A 20,490-nucleotide genomic window follows, 5' to 3' on the forward strand; every position below is an offset into this window, starting at 1 on the left:
AAAGGGGAATTTCCCGAGGGGAGTCCTGTGGGGATGGGGAAATCTTTGGAGGAATCCAGTTATTCGAGAAGGACTTCCCCACCCCACCTGCCTCCGTCAGCCATCCCAAGCAGCAGCTAGAACTTCTGTAGTTCTTCCTCTGAGTGCCCCGAGCCTGCTGTCTGCCAGAAAGACTCCTAGAGTAGAGGATTGGACAGTAGGGTCAAAACCCTAACCCTTGGTTGACCACCGGCCTTCCCTATCAGGACGCCCCATTACCTCCCTTTTCCTCCTGCTTCCCCTGAAAGAGGAGTCTCAGCAGTTATTTACAAAGATTTATTACAGGACGGGAGGGGTTCAGGCCTGGAGTCAGGGAAGAAGGGGAAAGGGGCAGAGCAGCTGGGGGACAAGGAAAACCTGGCGCCCCCGCTGTGTGCCCCACCGGGGACATAAACTAGGCGGCATTCCTGGCATCAAAGCACAAAACGCAACAAAGAGGTCTCTGCCAGTCCATCTTCCAGGCACCCAGGAGGAGCAAGGGTGATTAAGGGAAGATTCCCAAAATGTTGAGGCTGTGGAGAAAAACGCCTTAGTCCTGGACCCTGGTAGAAGCCGGTGAGAGAAGTGGTGACTTGGAATCCTCCATAGGAAAGTGGGTAGAAAAGGATCTAAGGGTACCTCAAGGTTCTCAGGACCTCCTTTCCCCAGATCTTAGGGTCCTGCCCTGTGGGTCTCCTGTGTCCAGGGGAGAGGATCTGGGGAGTAGAATTGTGAAGGGCAAGTCCCTGTTCCCGGTTTTCTGGATTTTCCTATGTGGGCTGTCTCACATCCCACCTCCCGCTAGGTGAATGGAGGAATGACTGGCAGGGGTGGGCATCAGGCAGCAAGTGCCCAGGTTCTCTGGGCATCAGCCAAAGGTGGGCAAACAAGCAAACACAGACCAGCCTTAGTCTTCTAGAAGTCAGAAGCCGCAGCCCTAGCAGGCGAGGGGAAGAGCACAAAACAGGGTGAGGATAGAGTGGGTTTCTGGGGAACAGCGATGTCCCCTCCACTTCCTCCTGGGAGATGCAGGCTGGGTGCCTATGTGCCAGGCTCAGAGGGGGAAGGGCGCTGCGGTTCCTCCCCAGGCTCTGAAAGGCAAGCAGAGAGGGACTCAGGGCCTGGCCCCACCCACCAAGATCCCAGCCCCTCCTCCCCATTTCACACTCCCAAGCCTTACCACTTAGTGCTGGGTCTTCCACTTGGTCCTCAGAGCCTCCATCTCTCTCGGACTCATCCAGAGGGGGTGGGCGCTCCCAGGGCCCCTCCAGACCCTGGCCACAGGTTGTCTTTTGCCCAGCTGGGGATGGGAAAGAAGAGATAAGAACACAGGCTCTGCGTATCCATCTGGCTGTCCTGGAGTGTGAGCTAAGTGTCTGATGGCTGAGGTTAAGCTTTCCAGGGGCATCATGGAAGCATGGAGAGAGAACTGGGCTAGAACAGCTCTCCCAGCAACTAGCCATATGGCTTACATAAGTCAGTTAGTACCTTTCTGAAGGAAATAGAAAGGGGGAAATTGTGTAGATTACCTTAAACAAGATGTAATAGTGAATACCCTGCCCAGCCCAGCGCCAGCACCCAGGAGCCACTAGGAGTCATGGTGGTTTATATTGCTCCATCATAGGACTATCATTTGACCCGGTGCCCTTCTGCATTTTTTTGTTTGTTTGTTTGTTTTTGTTGTTTTGTTTTGGTTTTTTGTTTTTGTTTTTGAGATGGAGTCTCACTCTGTTGCCCAGGCTGGAGTGCAGTGGTGCGATCTCAGCTCACTGCAACTTCCACCTCCCAGGTTCAGGGGATTCTTCTGCCTCAGCCTCCCAAGCAGCTGGGATTACAGGTGTGTGCCACCGTGCCTGGCTAATTTTTGTATTTTTATTACAGATGGGGTTTCACCATGTTGGCTGGACTGCTCTTGAACTCCAGACCTCAAGTGATCCACTAGCCTTGGCATCCCAAAGTGCTGGAATTACAGGCATGAGCCACTGCACCCAGCCACCTGCTGCTTTTCCTGAGGGAACAGTCTCCTCTCACCCCTCTTCCACAGTTTTGGAGGGGTCTCAGTGGGGACTGATTCAGGTCTTCCAGCTGTCTCTTGCCCACAAAGGGACTGAAGCCCAGCAACAGCTTTTGCCCCCATGGCCAATCTCCTCACTGCCAGATATGCAGGCAGGAGGCCCAAGGCCTTTTGTTTGTGTGGAAGAGCTGACAGCTTCTAGTAGGGGTGGTTGACTCTTCAGTATTCCCATAAATAATGAGACTAAAAAGGTTAATGGGCCGGGCTGGTTCTTGAATTTTAAATTCTACATCTAAACACTAGAGGGCACCCTCCCACTCCATCCTAGGAAGGAAAAAGAGGAGAAACAGACAACAGTCCTGGAGAGGGCAAGTAAATTAGGCAGCCCTCTGCACCCCAGCAGAGACCACATCCTAGGTTCAAAAATGTAGGTGAAATGCAGGTGACAGGGGTGTTGGACTCTCCTGGTCCTCCATCCCTGAATGTCCTCACACCCCCTTACTGCCATAGGTGGGAAGTCCTCTTTTGGCTCTAGCCTCAAACCCCAAACGGCCTTGGCCTTAATTCTCAGGGAAGAGAGGAATTATTAGGGAAAACCTGATTGGGAGAGGGACTGAGCCAAGGATGGAGGAAGCCCATGTCTCAGGTAGGGCTGAGTTCGGGGCACCCCATGGAGCGAGAAGACAGGGAGGCCCCTGTGGTGTCACTACAGTTTGCGTGTATGAGACACTGAACTAGAAGGGGACGTCCTCGTATACTCAAGGAGGACCCACAGCTAACCCACATGTCACAGGCCCCTCAGCTTACCAGACTGCCTGATGACCTTCAGGACTTCAGCCTGGCTGTCCTCTTCTTCCTCTTCTTCATCATCCTCCTCTTCCTCCTCATCTTCCTCTCTTGGATAACCCAGCTCCCGAAGCTCCCCCAGCTCATCCTCCTCCTCTGAGGCCTGGTTCTCATTCAAATTGCTGATAGACTGCAGGTGAGACTCAGCAATGCGCTGCACAGCTGGCACAGAGGAGACCGAGGAAAGCAAGGGTCAGCCAGACACAGCCCATGGATCTGGAGATAGCATGTGGCCCAGCCCCCAGCCTCCTTCCCGTAGGCCTGGGGCAGAGAATACCCCCTCAGGGGCCCAAGTTCAAAGGCCAAAGTTGACAGGTCAGCCTGATGGGTGTCAGACCAGGGCAGAGGCAGCCAGGGGTAGATTTGATCATGTTTGGCTCTTAAGCTGTCCCAAGATGCTAGCCCCCAGGAGGCTGCCACGAGGCAGCTCCCCCACACCATAGGGCACTAGGCTGGGCAAGACCAGGCGGGCACAGCAGCAGCTTAACATTCCCTGGCTGGAGAGCTTGATTTGCCAAGTACCCAGTACGGGAGACAGTGTCTCCCAGCTTCAAGCCCAGGCAGAAGGCACAGGGCATAGGGACCAGGGCCTGGGGATTTGCCACTTTCCATTTCTTGGGGGTGCCCAGCCTGCTGAAGGCTCACTGCTTACCCTGATCCTACCTCCCATGCGATGCATAGTCCCCACTCCCTGGCACTGCCCAGTCATAGATGCCAATCCACATACTCCTGCCCCGGGCTCCAAGGGACAGAACAATTCCGAGGCTGAGGACATAATAGTCTGCAGCCAGTGCAGTCTGCGCCGGGGGATGCAGCGTGCTCAGATGCGGCCCCCACAATCTTGACCCACATCCCCAGGTTCCCAGCTCCCTCTGCGGTGACCTAGAAAGCAACCCCCCCAGCCTCCAAAGACCTGCTCAGATAGGGCTGGGAAGGGAACAGTGTGGGCAGCTGGAGACAAGTTTCCAAAAGATGGAAAGGAGCAAGGGGTTAGAGAAAGGGGCCAAGGCCAGGGGTTCTGGGGGATGGCAGAGTTTGAGGGGCCACTGAGGAGAGGCTGCAAGAGCTGGCAGGATCTTAGAACATATGCGACACAAAGTTCACAGGCCACAGACAAGATGCTGAGGAGGGGCTGGGGGTGGGGGAATGGGGAGTTGCTGCAGTTCCTTCTTGGTCTGCCAGTGGCCCCTCCCCTCAGAAGGCCCAGAGGGGTAGGGCCAGGCTGGAAACCTCCGGCACAGTGAGCAGGGTGCTATGCTCCTGCCAACTCGGGGACAGGCACAGAGGGTGCTTTGTATGTGCCCGCTGCCCCACCCAGCCCCCAGCTCCCAGCCCAGTACCTCCTGCTGGCTCTGGGCAAGCTATCCAGGCAATAAAAGCACAATAAATCACCCTACCCTGACCTTGGGGATGCGGCAGAGCTTCATCTTGAGCCAAGTGTGAGAGCTCCAGCCTTGGAGCACAACCCCTCAAGCTAAGACTTAGTGCTGTGCCCCTCTCTCTAGGGCCCTCGATTCTTCCCTGACAAGCCCCAACCCTGCCGGGCACCTTCCCTTGCCCACAAAAGGACTGAAGCCTACAAAACAGTGCCCTCCTGGTAGAGAAGGATCCATGAGGGCTGTGGGGGGAGGTAAGGCAGGAGAGCAGGTGGCAGCCCAGGCAGCTTCCTTCTCCCCCAGCGGGGGAGGAGAGTTCACTTCGTGAGCCACAGTGACAACAGAAGGTGTGTGCAGCACTTGCGCTGGTGCCCCGTGAGCCTCCCTCGCCTCCCCCACCTCCCTCATGCCTCCTGGGCTCTCTGGGGTCTCCCCATCAATCCTTCCAGGCTGTCTCCTTCTCTGCCCCACTCTGTGGGGCCCCGAACTCCCCCCACCACAAGTCTTCCTTCTTCAGTTGGAAGGTCCCTGGCCTTGCCCCAGACTGGCCACCCCTCTCCTGATCCCTTTCCTCTTCCCTGCCTCTACTCACCTGGACTCTCCTAAGATGTGGCCTAAAGGGGCAGTTGAGGGGGTGCACAATTTTGACCACTGTACGGTGCATGGTAGCACCCTGGCCCTAACATCTTCATCCTGGCCTGTTCGCCCATGCTTGCAGTCAAGAGCCAGGTCTTCCCCTCACATCCATCCAGCCTCTCCCTACCCAGCCCAAGGTGGGAGGGAGAGGGATTTCTTAAATTCTCTCCTGAGAAGATGACACTCTGTCCCTCATGCCTGCTTTGGGGCCCTTCCACACACCCCTCTAGGTGGGGAGGTCCTTCCAGGTGCTGAGCCACACTGCCCACTTGCTGCAGCTCTGACCCTTCATTTTCCTGTCCTGGGGAAAGCAAAATAACCCCTTCCCTTCTCTCCTCCCTTCCCAGCCTCTCCTCTCTGTTCCCAACCCTGGCAAGTGGGCTGACAGGTACACCTGTTGACCTTGGCTGGTGCTGGGAACTTATTAAACCCTCCCCCGAACCACTTCCCAGCATACTCTTCCGGTAGCTCTCCCTCCCAACCTCCGCGGGAGCGGAGGGGGCTGGCTGGGCAGGAAGAGCCCCAGGCAGGAGTTGAGGTGGGGGTTGGTAGGCAACAGGGCTTAGTTAGGAAGAGGCCCTCCCATGTCCTTCAGGTATATCTCCCCAGCTCCCTGACTAGAAACGAAGCCTCCTCCAGGTTGGCCCAGAAGTCCCCCTCTGACTCGCATCTCTTTCTCTTTGCGCACCTTCTTCCCTCTTCTTGGACCTGGGATGCCCTTGCCTGCCTGTTAAATTCCTATGATCCTTCAAATCCAAGCTTAAACATCTTTGTGTACCTTCCTTGACCCTTTTCTTTTTTTATTTTTTCCCGAGACAGGCTCTCACTCTGTAGCCCAGACTGGAGCACAGTGGTGCGATCATAGCTCACTGCAGCCTCAAACTTCTGGGCTCAAGCAATCCTTGTGCCTTAGCCTCCCAAGTATCTGGGACTATAGGTGTGCACCTCTATGCTTAGCTCACTTTTTTTTTTTTCTTGAGACAGAGTTTTGCTCTTTTTGCCCAGACTGGAGTGCAATGGTGCGATCTCAGCTCACCACAACCTCTGCCTCCCGGGTTCAAGTGATTCTCCTGCCTCAGCCTCCTGAGTAGCTGAGATGACAGGCATGCGCTACCACGCCTGGCTAATTTTGTATTTTTAATAGAGACAGGATTTCTCCATGTTGGTCAGGCTGGTCTCAAACTCCTGACCTCAGGTGATCTGCCCGCCTCGGCCTCCCAAAGTGCTGGGATTACAGATGTGAGTCACCGCGCCCGGCCCGCTTAGCTCACTTTGTAAATTTTTCATAGAGATCGGGGTCTCACTGTATTGCCCAGGCTGGTCTCGAACTCCTAGGCTCAAGCAGTCCTCCCGCCTTGGCCTCCCAAAGTGCTGGGATTTCAGGTGTGAGCCACCTTACTTGGCCCCTCCCTGACCCTTTGAGGCAAAGAGCCCCAAGGGGGCAGGGACCAAATCTGACTCATCTTATTCTGCCCAATGCCCACCAACTTGGCCTGGCATATACTAGGTGTTGAGTAAGTGTGCAAAAGGAATGGCTTGCTTTTCCATGGAGAAAGGGAAGCAGGAAAGAGGAGACCAGTGTGCAGATCTGTGCGAATGGGATGCAAATGGGAGGGGAGGCCAGGGGTGAAGCCCACAGAAGGCGCCCTGGATGAGCAGGGGTGGGAGGTGGTCCAGCACAGGCTGGTGAAGAGGAGCTGCAGGTGGAGTCCCTTGCACGCGGATGCCTGCTGGTTGTCTTAGGCCAGCCATCTCTTTTCTTTCAAGCCCACAACCCGATGTTAAGGCCCATAGCTGCCCATTGCAGCCTCGGGACTCCTGTGTTTTGCAAGGCCAGACTGAGAAAAAATTGGTCTTTACGTTGGGTTGTTGCGCCACGCTGACAGCGGGCTATGTGTGGCGAAACAATCCCTCCCCACTGACAAAAGCTCCCCTAGCGTCTGCCCAGTTCCAGGGATCAGGCGGACAGCCAGGAAGGTCGGTGGGGGTATAGTACCTTTCAGCGAAGGTGGTGTGTAGGCACAGGGGTTGGGTCTCTTCGACTTGAGATGGTGCCCCTCTCCTGAGGCTCTCTGCCAGGGGAAGTGCCAGGTTAAAGGGGCTCAGCAGAGGCCCTTGCCTTCACCATCCCTCCATTCCATCCCACCCATGGCCACCCAAGCAGACTGATTTAGCCACTGCTAATGGGTCCTGCACCTAGGCTGAGCCTCCCCACCCTGTGGCTTTAGGGGGGGCCCCCCATAAGCCGTGGCCTGGTTCAGGGCAGGACTCTAGGTCCTGGAGGTTCCACCCTGAGTCTGAGCAGAGGAGGATCTGCTGGTGGCACCCTGGCATGAGGCACTCTCAGAGGACTGCCCATTGATATGCTAATGTGTCCTCTTGGGTGGCACCCCATACTGGTTGGTTGTCACTGCAGGCACCCGTCCACCCCACCCCAAGGGGCCCAGGCATCCCTCCTTCCAGCTGCCCCAGGAAACTCACCTGGTGGGGGGAGGCTTCCTCCTCTGAGGAAGGCCACCAAAGCCAACCGAACCAGAACCAAGCGAGGAGGAAAAGAGAAGAGGGAGAGAGAGAAAGAATCAGAGTTATTTTCCCCAGGGTCTCAATCTCTGGGGATAGGGAAAGTGTGCCCTCTCCCTCCCGCGGCTGGGAGGTGTCATGTCAATAAATAAAGCCAATAGAGTTGGGTTCCCAGACCTTATCCACTCCCCAGTCTCCAGCTTTGACTCCTGTTCATGGGACTTTGGCAGGGCCCCTAGGAAGGCATCAGAGCTAGGGTGGGGCCAGGGCTAAGTGGGCAGGGAGGGGCCTACCTGGTGAGGAGTGCTCTGAGAGCCGGAACAGCATGGCAGGCGTTGGTCTCCTGCGCCGGATCTAAGGAGATGGAGGGAGGGGTGACTGGATGGACACCTGCAGCCCTCCCCCACCCCTAGGCAGCAGGGAACAAACAGTGCTTTGGAGTCCCCAGGGAACCTTTGAATCAAAGTCTGTCAGAGCCAAAAGGAACTCTGTAGTTCACCTAACCCCCTCATTTTACAGAGGTGAAAAAGCAGGGCTCAGAGAGATTTGGCAATGTGCTTAAGGCCACACGGCACACCAAGTCCAAAGGACGAGAAAAACCCCAGTCACTGACTCCCAGCCCATGCCTGTCCCACTCCATGGCTACTCCAGAACAGACATCTCCCTTCCTATCTTCTCCCACCAAGGCCCTTCCTCTCTCCAGTTTCTGAAAACATCAGACCTCGGAAGCCAAAGCTGGCTACAGCTCCAGCTGCCACGGCTGGGCCCTCTGGGGAAGATGCCCCACGGGCCATGGCACCCACGTGGCCCTGCCCACCTAAGATCAGCTCAAGGGCTTCAAACAAGCTGGATCCAGCTTTTCAGAAGGAGACTGAGCCAGGGCACTGCAGGCACCCCCCACCTCCAGCTGAGGCTCAGGGACCCAAAGGGGCCTGGGGGACCTCTCTGGGGGCCTTGGTTTGGGCTTCTTTTCCAGTCTCTGTAAAGCTGCAGAACTCTTCACCCAGTCCTTGTGAGAAATGAAAAGTTGCCCTCCTTGCTACGTGAGCCAAGCAGCAACTGACCGCCCCCCGCCCCCCCCCGCCCCACCCCTCAGCTTGGCAATCAGACCAACTGTCAGTTAATTAGGTCCCTGTTGAGCTCCAGGGAAATGCACAAAGAGAACCAGGTGAGTTAAGCTGAAACTGCCACTCCCCAGCCAAGCTCCCCATGACACCCTCATGACCCAAAGCTGCTTAGGCCCAGGACTGTACCCCCTGCCCTCTATCTCCCCCCATAATGACTTGGCCCCCTCATCACTACTCAGTGGGGAGCCAGCTGCATCTCAGCTCAGCAACAAGTGACCCCTGCTCCACTAGGGATGGGAAGTGGAGCTCTCTGTCACAGCACCCGCCAGCCTTTGGAAGCCCCTCAACCCCCAAGAAGGCCCTCAGGAGGACTCAGTAGTCTGTGGGAAGAGGTCTGGCTTTGTGATGACTCCCCACCTCTCCCTCCTTGGTGTTGGGGCTCTGGGACCTGATAGCAGGAGGCCAGAGCCAGGTTCTGGAGACCCCAGCCCAGGCACACACGCGGGATTAGAGAGGGGCAGGGTAGTGGAGTCACCCGGTGGCAGCCTCATACTCCTGCCCTGGGTGACAAGGTCAGTGTCCACCGCTGCTCACATCTGACCAGCTCTGGGATAGAGCCAGGCGGAGCGGTCCCGGTGGTAGCCTAGGAGACTGACCACCCTTTGGGGACTGTGCTGGGACCAAAGGACGCCCCCACCCCACTCCTGGGCGGTCTGGAATCGGCCTGTCCCCCCACCCCCGCACCCCCAGCCTCACTGCCAGGAACTCTCTTGCCCCGGGATCAGGACCGAAGCCGCGGGGAAAAGTTGCACGAGTCTCCAGCTAACTTCACACGCGGCCCCGCGCCCCGTCCTGACCGAGGCAGAGCCCGGCTCTCCTTGCGCCCCCACCCCCAGGCCAGTCCGGCCGGGGCAGCGCCTTGGGAGCGCGAAGAAGCCCCGCGGGGTGTGTCGGGGACGCTGCCGGGGTGGGGCACGGGCCCCTTACCATCTCCACCTGGCGGGGGTCGAGCTGGCTAGGGGGCGCGGGCACCGAGAACTGGATCTTCTTGCGGTCCTTGGGGTCCATGGCGCGCGGGGTGGGCGGTGGGGCTGGGGTGCGCGACTCGGGGTCCCGGCGGCGGTCTGTGCTGGGCTCCCCCGCGCAGGCGGCGGGCTGTGCGGCGAGAGGAGGAGGAGGGCTGTTCGCGCACGGATAAAAATACCGTGCCCGCCGAGGGGAGGGCGCGGGAGCGGGAGGAGGGTCGGCGCCCGGGCTGGGCGCGCCCCCAGGCTCTCGGGACTCGGGGCTCGCCCCCCGCGCTCGCTGAGCCAGGTCTGTGCCTCGCTCCCTCGCGCTCCCCGGCCTGGGTGTCTCTGCGTCTCGGTGTCTCTCCCCTCCTGAGTGTCTCTGCGTCTCGGTGTCTCTCCCCTCCTGAGTGTCTCTGCGTGTCTCCTCTCTCTGCCTCTCCCGTCCTTCTCCACCTCCCTCCCTCAGCCTCTCCTCCTCTCCGCGTGTGTCTCTGCCTCTGCCGGGCTCACCCTCCGGTCCCAGCTTTGGGGTCCCCAGCCCGTCCCCTCCGCCTGGGACTGGCGCCCGGGTGCTCGGAGGGAGGGTTTAGGGGAAACTGGCCAATGAGCATGGAGAATCGTGTTCTCCTGGGGCTGGGAGGAGGGTGGGAGTTAGAGCCAAGGCCTGGGGAGCCAGCTGGGGGGCCCCCTGCGGTCTCCCCAGAACTTGAAGCTGCATTATTGATGGAGTCCAGCAGAGAGGATAAAGGGGGAGGGAGGGGGAGAGGGGCAGCGGGGAGGCAGGACTCTGGCTTTAACCCCTTCGTGGTCCTGGTACTGGGAGTTTCAGAGAGGCCTGCGAGGTCGCGGGGAGAGTACCAGCCTGTCACGCTGTGAATGGGGGTGTCCTGGAAAGGGAGCGAGTGTGACCGAGTTGTGTGTGGGAGGACACGTGTCAGTCATCGTGGCAGGGAGAGTGTGCAGGGGTGTGCCGGGGCCCTGTGGTGCCCATAGCCAGGGAGTGTGTGTTGGGGGGTCCGGTGTGGTGTGAGTGTGTCTGTGTAAGTGTGTCAGAGTGTCAAAGATGCAGGTGTGAGTGGCAGGGTGTGGGAGGACTGCGTGTGTGCGGGGGAGGGTGTGGGTGTGGGGGAGGATGTCAGAGGCTGTCAAGGTGATGGGCAGGCGTGTGCCAGCTTGCAGGGGGTGGGGGACTGTATCCACAGCTCCGCTGTGCAGTTGCTGGGGTATGAGGTTGTGGATGTGTGAGCGCTCCTGTGAGGGAGAAGGGGAATGTGCCCTGCCATGATGTACTGTGGATTCACGTGGCTCCTGTCTTTCCTCTCCGGATCTAATGGGGTGGGGAGGACAGGGCCAGCCCAGAGTTGGGGTGGGTTTGGGGGCTGCCTGTACACGTGCCATCACGTGCATGAATTTGGTGCATTCAGAAGCAGGGTTGGGGGAGACAGGTGTGAGCCTCTCTCTCTCCAGAGGTGTTTGTGTGTGTCTCTGGAGCGGGAGCAGGAGGAGCTGGCCCTGTGGGTGGAATGTCCCTGTCTATTTGGTCTATTTGTCCGGGCCTTGGGTACCTTTGCAGGAGCTGCTGTTTCCCTCCTTGGAGCTGTGCAGAGGGTCTGAATGCTTCTGTCTAGCACTGAGAGGGTGTGTGTGTAGACGTGTACATGCATGTTTTCCTGGGGCTCTGTTTGTGTTGGCGTCCTCTCTCCTGGTCACTCTCAGGCCTGAAACCCCCAATCCTCCTGCAGCTTTTCCACTCCCAGCCCCAGCATCTGGGTCCTGGGTGGAGTGAAAGGCCAGAGGAATCTTCTGGAATTGGGGTCAGGGCCCACTCTGGGGGTGAGGGAAAGGGTGGCAGGAGGCCCAGAGTGTTGCTCATAGGAGTGGGATGTCCTGGCCATCCAGCTCCACATCAGCCCACCCCAGGCCTGGCTCAAGTCCCTGTATGTTTGTTGACTTATATACTTGTTGGGAAACAGCTGGATGATAAGTTGTTGGCCCAGGGGTGTAGGCATCTCTGGCAGCCCCTAGGCTTGGCCCAGAACCTCTGTCGAAGATGGGGTGTGGTGGGGAGTGGCAAAGACCTGTTTGGCAGTGCCTTGGGAGGGTAAATAAGGAGGTCCTGAAAGGAAGAAGGGGTATGGGAAGGGCATGGCCCAGGCAGTGGCCCGGACAGCCACTGGGTGGGCAGAGGTGGGGAAGGGGCTTGTGGCTTCCAGTGCTGGCGGTGTGGGGAAGGATCGTGGGGATGAAGGGGACAGAGGATAGCTGGGAGGGTGATGAGAGGGTGGAGACAGGGAGGCATCAGCACCAGTCGCACCTCAGAGCCCATAGGAGCTGAAAAGGCTTCAGAGAACATGGCAGCTGAGCCCCATTTGAGCAGGAGGGCTTATTTACGGAGGCTCTGCTGAACTTATTGGAGCTCTGGGAGACCCCAGATCAGGAAACATTCCCTGGATCCCAGGCTGGGGCAGCTGAGAAGGGAGATGAGGGCAGAGAAGCCTCCCTCTCAGCTAGGCCTGGAAGATGAGGTCTTTGGGAGCGGAGGGAGGGTGTTTGCCCATCTCCCCCAGCCTGTGGCCAGGCTGGCATCTAAATCCTGGGGCCAAGAAGGGTGGGGAAGACTGGCTGACAGAGGGACAGACACAGAGGACAGACATGAAGGAGGAGGAAGAGACTGCACAGAGACAGGACGTGAGAGAGAGATTGGGGGAGAGAGGAGAAAGCAAAGAGAGACAGAAAACATGGTTGAGGGATGGAGAGACAAAGGGAGGCAGAGAGAGAGACAGCAAACCTCACAACGGAGAAAGGCAGAAGACAGAGATGGAGAGAGAGTAAAAATAGCTCAGCATTAAGATAATTGCAGCTCGCAGCTCTGCCCTCCGTTAGGAATTAAATGAGGTTTTATTACTTTGATTTTTCTCTCCTGGATCCTACGCGACTTCTCAAGAACTTGGGGAAAAGTTTTTCAGGTGGGCGGCCAGGTGGTGGGGGCTGTGTGGGCGACAGAGGAGGAAGGGAATGGGACTCCTGAGAGCTGGAGGAGGGGTGGGCAGGGGCAAGGAGTGGGGACAGGCTGCTGGGGACAGTGGAGTCCGGCAGGGGCTGGGGGAGGTGGCTAGGACCAGGCACAGGGTGGGGGTGGGAGGGCACTGAGAAGCAAGGGGCCAGGGTGCCCTGCATTCACTTTGACTTAGAATTAATCATATGCAAATAAGATGTAAAAATAATATGCCACTCCTTGGTTATTATTCTTGGGTTAGAAGCACAGGCGGTTGGGTCCAAGGAACAAATTCAAGACCTCATTTGACATAACTCTGATTGAACTGTGGGTCTCTCTGCTTGGACTGACAGAAAAAGTTGACGGTAGGGTGTCTATTAATGTACCATAGGTCTGAGCACACTATTTTGAGGCGTTTCTTTCCCATCATGTATCTTCACGCCATTGCTGGATGCCTGCCGCGGGGCCTGGCGTGCAGGAGGCCCTGCATTCACCTTTGGAGGGAAAATTTGGGAGGGTGGTGTGAGGCCTTTGCCCTCTCCCCGGATGGGGGGAGAAGGGACACTCACTCGGATCTGTCCCTCCCTCCTCCCAAGCAAGATGTGTTTACCTGGACAGAACATCAACTGGGAAGTCCCAGCCCTGGGTAGAATTTCAGATCTGTAATTTATTGTGGGAACTTGGACACATTTCTTGGCTACTCTCTGTGCCTCAGTTTCATTATGCTTCAGAGCCCACCTCACATGGTGGCTGTGACTATTCAATAGTAAGAAAAATAAAGCCCCCGCCAGGGCAGGGTTCCTGACAGCCCTTGACCGAGGTTCTCGCTTAGCGCTCTCGGGATGCGCTTCCAGAAAGAGCCGGCAGGTGGCGGAGTCGGCCAGGGTTTGGGTGGCTGCTGCAGGCACTGTGGGTCTGGAGTTGGGCATCACATCCGTGACCTTGGCACCACAGAGCTGAGCCGGAGCCGGCTGGGTTGGCATGTGGCAGCTGGAAGGGAGGCCCCGGAAGTCCCAGGAAACACCCTTAGAGGAGCCGGGGAGTGCTGGCTGGGAGCACTGGGGTGTCTTTCCCTGCCCTTGGGGGAAGGGAGAAGGGGGGACGCGGGAGGAAGAGGAATTCCAAGGCCCACCTCTCTGGGGAAACCCGTGTACCCGAGAGGAGAGGGCAAGGACACCCTCAGTAGGAGCAGTGGTGGCACCAAGACAGGTGGACAAACATCTGAGACACTCATTTACACATGCACTCATTCATTCATTCACCCATCGTCCCTCCCTTTGCCCATTCAGTAAATTCACATTGGGTGCTTAGGTGCTTTTTTTCAAATCAGCTTTGTTGAGTTACAGTTTGCCTACAATAAAGTGTTAAATATACATTTCAATGAGTTTTTGGAAATTTATATAGCATTTGACCACCACAATACAGTTATATAATGTTTCTGTCACCCCAGAACGTTCGTTTTTGCCCCGTCCAAGTCAATCTCCCTTCTCCCCTCATTGGGTGTATCGTTAACTCTTAGCACACTATTTTGATACGTGTCTTTCTCACCTTTTTTTTTTTTTTTTTTTTTTGGAGACAGGATCTTGCTCTGTTGGCCAGGCTGGAGTGCAGTGGCGCCATCACGGCTCACTGCAGCCTCGACCTCCTAGGCTCAAACGATCCTCCTGCCTCAGCCTTCTGTGTAGCTGGAACTACAGATGTGCACCACCACACCTGGCTAATGTTTTTTTTATTATTGTTTTTTGTAGAGACAGGGTCTCACTTTGTTGCCCAGGCTGGTCTCGAACTCCTGGGCTCAAGTGATCCTTCCGCCTCAGCCTCCCAAAGGCCTGGGATTACAGGCTTGAGCCACCGTCCCTGGCCGCCATCTCTGTTTACATCATCACCGACCTGCCACAGTACCCAGAATACAGCAGGCACTGCATGACGCCGAGAGGATGGTTTGAGAAGTGAATGAATAGATGAATACATGAGTCAGAAATTGACAACGGTGACACATATGGAGCCTCTGTGCTGGGCACCGGGGCTAGGCCCTTCCTATGCACTCTCATTTAATCCTCGCTAGTATCCTTCCAATTCACAGATGAGGCTATTAGATTCAGAGAGGTTCAGCAGCTTTTGCCCCGAGTCTGGGTTCAAACGCAGACAGTCCAACTCCAGAGCCCTCCCTCTTTAACTGCTGCTTTTAACACATTCAGGATGGACGCGTGGAAGATCGCTTGCACGCACTGCAGTGGGCTCCTCTCTTTCTCTGCCCTGGACCAGGTTTCTCCCTCTCAGTCCCGCCGGTTTGGACAGTTCTCGGAAGCAGTAGAGATCGATGTGCGGAGGCTGCCCTCTGGTGGCACAAACGAGTACAGCAGTATATGTGCCCTCTGGCGCCCCCAGGTGGGAGCTGGGAGGTTGTTGAAAAGAGAGCAAGCTGCAGCCCACAGCAGGGGTAGCCTCAGCCCCCGGCATCTGGAGACCCCCTGCTCTGGCCACTGCCTGGTGCCCCCCGAGGTGCCAGCTGAGGCTGCCCCCGAAGAATGCCAGCTGCCGGAGCCCCCCGCCTCCCACTCCCTCCACCAGCCTTATACACACTCCAATCCCGGTCCAGTCGGCTGCTTCCATTCCCTGAAGAAGAGGCCCTAAAGTTAAAACAGCTGTTAATTTATAAACCAATTTTTCCGTGACTGCTTAATAAATCGCCAGCAGCTGCTCTGTCCCGTCCTCCTGCCCAGGCACCCGGCCCCGGGGGCTGCATGGAGAAGCTCAGAGCCGCCAGCCTGCCCTTCCTGCCTTCTTCCCCCAACCTCTCCAACTTGCCCCCATTCACCCAGAAACGGGGCATCTTGCTTGGCAGGTGGGTGGGGGCAGGGGTGTGGACCCTGATGAACCCAGATTCTCTGGTCTTCAGTGGAGTGCTGAGACAGGGATGGGTTTTCTTTCCTAATGGGCTGCAGCCCAAGGGCCATCCCTCCCTAAGTCCCACAACCCCCATATCCCACCCGACTTTCAGGTCAGGAAGGTGGGTGTCAAAGGTTTCTCTAGTTTTGGGGAAATGAGGGTGTCCAGATTCCCTGGGGAAGTCCCCCTGAGCCACCAGGAGGTAAGGGGACCCTGAGAGCATGGGAATCCCAGTGTTCTGTCTCAGGGTGGTCCCCCTGACAGATGCTAATAGACTGACTCCCTGACCCCGCTGTGCTCTCAAGGGTGGGCTGGCAGGGGGCAAGAGATGCTGGGATAGCATCCTGTTCTGGAGCTCCCAGTGCCCACCCGTCCTGAGGCTCCAGTGTGGAGGGATCAGGGCCACCTGAACACTCACTTTGCCCAGCTTCTGCTAGCATATAAACAGCACCATGAAAATTCACATGGGGAGGGGCCATGTGAACTGCGGGCTTGAGGCCTGTTCTTTCTCCTTGCATCTGCAAGTTCCAAAGGCACCCAGGGTGAAAGGCCACCTGCCACCATGATCCCTGACTGCTGGGCAAGGGGGTCAATCTGGCTCAGCGTGTGCAGGGTGGTGAAGCACCCCAGCTCAGAAGCTCAAGTCCCAGTTCTACCATTTAGTAGCTGTGTGACCTTGGCCACGTCATTTAACCTGTCTTTCCTTTCTCGGTGTCTCCATTTATAAAATGGGGATAACAATAGAATTATAAAAACTAGGCAAGTTGATGCTCATAAGCACACAGTTTAAAAAAACAAGTGATTTATTACAAAGTGTTGCTTAGTATTATCTTCTCATCCCCCTGCTGGAGACCGAAGCTCCTGGAAAACCCAAATAGGAAACCCAAATAGCAATTCTTGAGGTGGGGGTGCCCAAGACATTTCCAGGGGCAATGGGTGGGGGGCAGGTAGGAATGCAGGGACAAATTTTTTTTTCTTTTTTTTGAGATGGAGTCTTGCTCTTGTCGCCCAAGCTGGAGTGCAGTGGCAGTGATCTTGGCTCACCGCAACCTCCGCCTCCCAGGTTCAAGCAATTCTCCTGACTCAGCCTTCCAAGTAGCTGAGATTACAGATGCCCGCCACCACACCCGGCTAATTTTTGTATTTTTAGTAGACACAGGGTTTCACCATGTTGGCCAGGCTGGTCTCGAACTCCTGACCTCAAGTGATCTGCCCGCCTTGGCCTCCCAAAATGCTGGGATTACAGGTGGGAGCCACCGCGCCCGGCCTATCTGGGACAAAATTTTTAAAACCCAGCCAGGATTCCTGAGTTCTGTGGTCCTCACAAGGCTTTATCATTCTGGGCCCTTCTGTTCTCCCCCACCCCTCCACCCCCATCCCCACCCATCTCCCACTACACAGCCAAGGCCCTTCCTTGGCCTGTCTGGGAAAGGAAGAAAAGGCTCCATCCCACCCCAGCCCCTGGAGCCCCCACCTTTCAAGAAGCAAGTTCTCTCTACCATCTAACTGAAAGCCCTTCCATTTCTCTAGTCATCAGGGGCTACCACGACGCCCTCTCGCTCTTCCAGGAGGCAGAGATCCCAGCAGGGGCAGAGATGGAGAGGGATCAGAGGGCCTGGAGGACTCTGTTGGACTCTGCCCTCACACAAGCCAGGTGTGAGCCTGGCCTTGCTACATCTTCCCTGTGTGTTCCAGAGCAGCTTAGTCAACCTCTCTGAGCCTTGTGTTCCACATGGAGATAATTCCAGAACCTACCTTCTGGGTTGTTGCAAGGTTTGGATGGGATACTGCCCATGAAGTTCTTAGCAAAGGATGTGGTTCAGAGCAGGAGCTGCAGAAATGGTGGTGGGGAGAGGTGGTGTGCTGGAAAGAACCCACACAGAGCTGGACTGTCTGGATTCAAACTCCACTCCACTACTCACAGCTGGGTGACCTTGAGCAGGTTGCTTAACCTTCGTGTGCCCCTGTTTCTCCATCCTTAAAACGGAGACTGTAACAGAACTTGTGTCACTGGGGGGTCGTGAGGCACCTAGAGCTTGCTGAACAGTTCTCCAGCTAAATAAATGTTTGCCGAGTTAATAGTCTTGTTAGTTGCTGTCATTATCATCGGCCCCCACTAGAGCACTGACCCTCCTTAGGCTGTGCCTTATCCAGGGGCTTGTTGATGGCAGAAGGTTGGAGGCTGAGCAGAACCAGACTAGAGACCCTGGCATGGGGAATACCGGCTCAGGACAGGCCCACAGTCCCCACCTCCTTAAGGTGCCCACCTCTGGCATCCTCCTACGCCCTGGCATGAGCACAACTGGTTCTGTCTGCCTCCCCCAGTCAATGGCCCTGCAAAGCAGCCAGCCCCCTCCCTGTGCCCGGGTCCTGACTACCTCCTGGAAATAAAGCAGGGTCCCCAGGGCCCACTCAAGCCCAGGACTACTCTGCCAGGGTGCCAGCTGGTGCCCATGGGGGCGGGGCAGCGGTTTGATCGTGTGGAAGGGGAAGGCTGGAGGCACCCCCAACCTTGTGGCGCCCATCAGATGTAAGAAAAGGCTGGGGCCAACCAGAACATCCTTCTAGCTTCCTTCCCCTTGGGAGAAGAGGGGTGGGAGCTAAGATTTGCCTGTCCTGTGCCTCAGTTTACTCAGCCATCCAGGAGATGGAGTCTTCATTCCTGTCTCCCAGGCTACCTGGGGCCCCAAAGCCTTGGCACTGGCCTCTCACATCTCCTAGACCTCTTTCCTTTCTTAAAGAATCCTAGTTCAGCTCCTGGTCCCCGCCCAGGTTCTCTCCTTAGAAGCCACTAAGGAGGACACTGAGCCCCAGAGGGGGAGGCAGAAGCCACCGCACGCCGGAGACGGCCCCTGCAGAATGTGAGGCCGCATCTCCAAGCCCGTCTAGGGTGCCAGTCCCCGCCGGGGTCAACGGCGATCCCCGCCGCTGCCCCTTCCCGCCGCCACTGGCCCTTTAAGAGCCTCTCCGCGCGCTGCCGTCCCGGATCAGCCAGAGAGACCATTAAAATTTTATGCAGAATGAAAATGGGCCAGGTCTCCAGCTTCCTCGCTCCCATCCAATGATTTATTACTCGCAAATACCACAGAACTAATTAGTATAGTAATTAATTAATACGCATTTGCATATTTGCATGTGCAATTAGTGCAGTGGAGTGATTACTGGGAGAATGAGGGGCCCCGATTGTCAGATGTGAGGGGGAAGTGGCCTGGAAAAGAGTTAGTGGGAATGAACTTTGTGGGGAGCGAGATGGCGGGGAGGGAGGGGAGGCAAGCGCGGGCGAGGCGGGGGGCACCGGGGCACCTCGCTGGGGCACAGGGCGGCCCCGCCCGGGAGCATGGGGCAGGACTCCCCTGCGGGCCCAGGACGCAGGTCGGGGGCCGAGACCCCGGCGCCCCCGCCCCGCCCGGCCCGCGGCCCCGCCCCGCCCCCGCCGCGTGGCATGGCTCCAAGCGCGCGCCTGATTGTTATGCATTGTGTTTCTTGTAGCGAACGGAGCCGGGCGGAATGGGGCTGGCACAAGCTGTTTCCCTGCCACGCGGCGGTGGCACCTTAAAGGGGCAGCGTCCCCTTCCCGCCGCCGCGGCCGGCCCGCCCGGCCCCCGCCGACCCCACCTCCGAGCCGGGGCGACCCGCTCCCCCAAGCCCGGCTCCCCCAAGCGGGAGGCCGCGGGGAGGCCGCCCCGGGAGGGCGCGCGGTCCCATGGGGCGCAGGGCACGTGCCGAGGGAGCCCGGCGGGCCGGAAGTCAGGGCTTCGAGCTGGGACTGGGCGGCTGCGGCGCGCCGGGCGCCGTGCCAGACGCGGGGCGGGGGTGGCGAGGAGAGAACCGGGAGCAAGCCAGGAGAAGGACAAGGAGGAGAAGGAGCGAGTGGCGGGGGCTCACCGGGCGCCAGGTGCTTGCTCCTAGGACGCCGCTGCTCCTCCTTGCAAAGATTTTGTGAGGCAGGGCTTCTTATTCCCATTTTACAGACAGGAGGGCAGACGGGGGCGGGGGCTGCAGGTAGCTGGTGAGCAAGTGGTGAAGCTGGGGCTCCTGAAGCTGGTCCGTCCATCCCCAAATGTTCAACGCGGTGCCAAGGGACAGAGGCTGGAGCGCCATCAGGGGACATCAGGGAGGACTTCCTGGTGGAGGCAGCACCTCGCTGAGTCTGCAAGGGCTAGGAGGGAGTCTTCTGAAGAAGCTGAGGGAAGTGGTATACAGGGTGGAAAAGCTCCATGGTTAATGTGACTGCTCCCTCTCTGTGTTTAGAAGCAGGCTCCACCCACCTACCCACCCATGAGCAGAACTTGATAGATCCAGACCAGGGCATCATGGCTCCTGTGACTTGGGGACCTGGCCAGAGGCCAGTTGCCAGAGGGCAAACCCTGGGCACAAGTCCTTCCCAGGGCACCCTCCTTTCCCTCTCCATTGCGGAGTCTGCTGGTCCTACGGTGTGGAGACCACAGCGGTTTCAGAGAAAGGGACACACTTTATAATAGTAAGAGCATGAGCCCTGGAGTCAAGCCAAACTTGGTTCAAATCCCAGCTCTGCCACTTTCTAGCTATGTGACCTTGACACATCAGCCTTGACGGCAACCTCTCTGTGCTTCAGCATCCTGGTCTTTAAGTGGTGGTACTAGGAATCCCTCCCACAGATGTCTTGTCAAGAATAAAATGACTCCTGTGAAGGCCAGTGCCTGGCACAGATAGCACTCACCATTGTCATTATTACATTAATAAGTATGTTATCACACAGAGTGCTGAGGCTCTGGGAATGAGAGGACCCCAAAGTGGCAACAGAGTCCTGGTTTCCAGTCCCAGCTCTGCCACTCACTTATTGTGTGACACAAGGCAGGTTGCTTCCCCTCTCTGTGGCTTCTTCATCTGTAAAATGGGGAGTGAGCCCATGAGACCCTACCTCTCTAGACTATTCCCTTCCCTCCCTGTGGACCCCAATTAAAAAGTCAGGCAGGGCACAGTGGTGTGGGCCTGTAGTCCCAGCTACTTGGGAGGCTCAGGTGGGAGGATTGCTTGAAGCCAGGTATTTGAGTCCAGTCTGGGCAACATAGCAAGACTCTTGTCTCTAAAAAAAAACAAAAAACGGCTGGGCATGGTGGCTCACACCTGTAATCCCAGC

General features: G+C 57.2%; 1 protein-coding gene across 1 annotated transcript; it reads right to left on the reverse strand.

Moving 5' to 3' along the window:
- Positions 1 to 301: 301 nt before the first annotated feature.
- PPP1R1B (protein phosphatase 1 regulatory inhibitor subunit 1B) lies at positions 302 to 10,093 on the reverse strand. The gene is made up of 8 exons (XM_009432274.4): positions 9,998 to 10,093; positions 9,465 to 9,632; positions 7,704 to 7,764; positions 7,372 to 7,394; positions 6,887 to 6,962; positions 2,840 to 3,040; positions 1,199 to 1,318; positions 302 to 1,109 (listed from the first exon to the last, which is right to left on the reverse strand). The coding sequence occupies exons 2-8, from the start codon at positions 9,543 to 9,545 to the stop codon at positions 1,060 to 1,062; spliced, it is 612 nt and encodes a 203-aa protein (XP_009430549.1). The 5' UTR covers positions 9,546 to 9,632; positions 9,998 to 10,093; the 3' UTR covers positions 302 to 1,059.
- Between the last annotated feature and the right edge of the window lie 10,397 nt (positions 10,094 to 20,490).

The sequence above is a fragment of the Pan troglodytes genome, chromosome 19 (genome assembly GCF_028858775.2).
Source record: "Pan troglodytes isolate AG18354 chromosome 19, NHGRI_mPanTro3-v2.0_pri, whole genome shotgun sequence".
Taxonomy (NCBI): Eukaryota; Metazoa; Chordata; class Mammalia; order Primates; family Hominidae; genus Pan; species Pan troglodytes.

Excerpts from the sequence above, each read along its gene's own strand:
- PPP1R1B (XM_009432274.4), bottom strand. The coding sequence starts at position 9,545 with ATGGACCCCAAGGACCGCAAGAAGATCCAGTTCTCGGTGCCCGCGCCC. Across the intron at positions 1,319-2,839 it reads GAAGGTCATCAGGCAGTCTG|CTGGGCAAAAGACAACCTGT; the intron begins GTAAGCTGAGGG and ends TCCCATCCCCAG. Across the intron at positions 1,110-1,198 it reads GGAAGACCCAGCACTAAGTG|AGCCTGGGGAGGAACCGCAG; the intron begins GTAAGGCTTGGG and ends CTTGCCTTTCAG.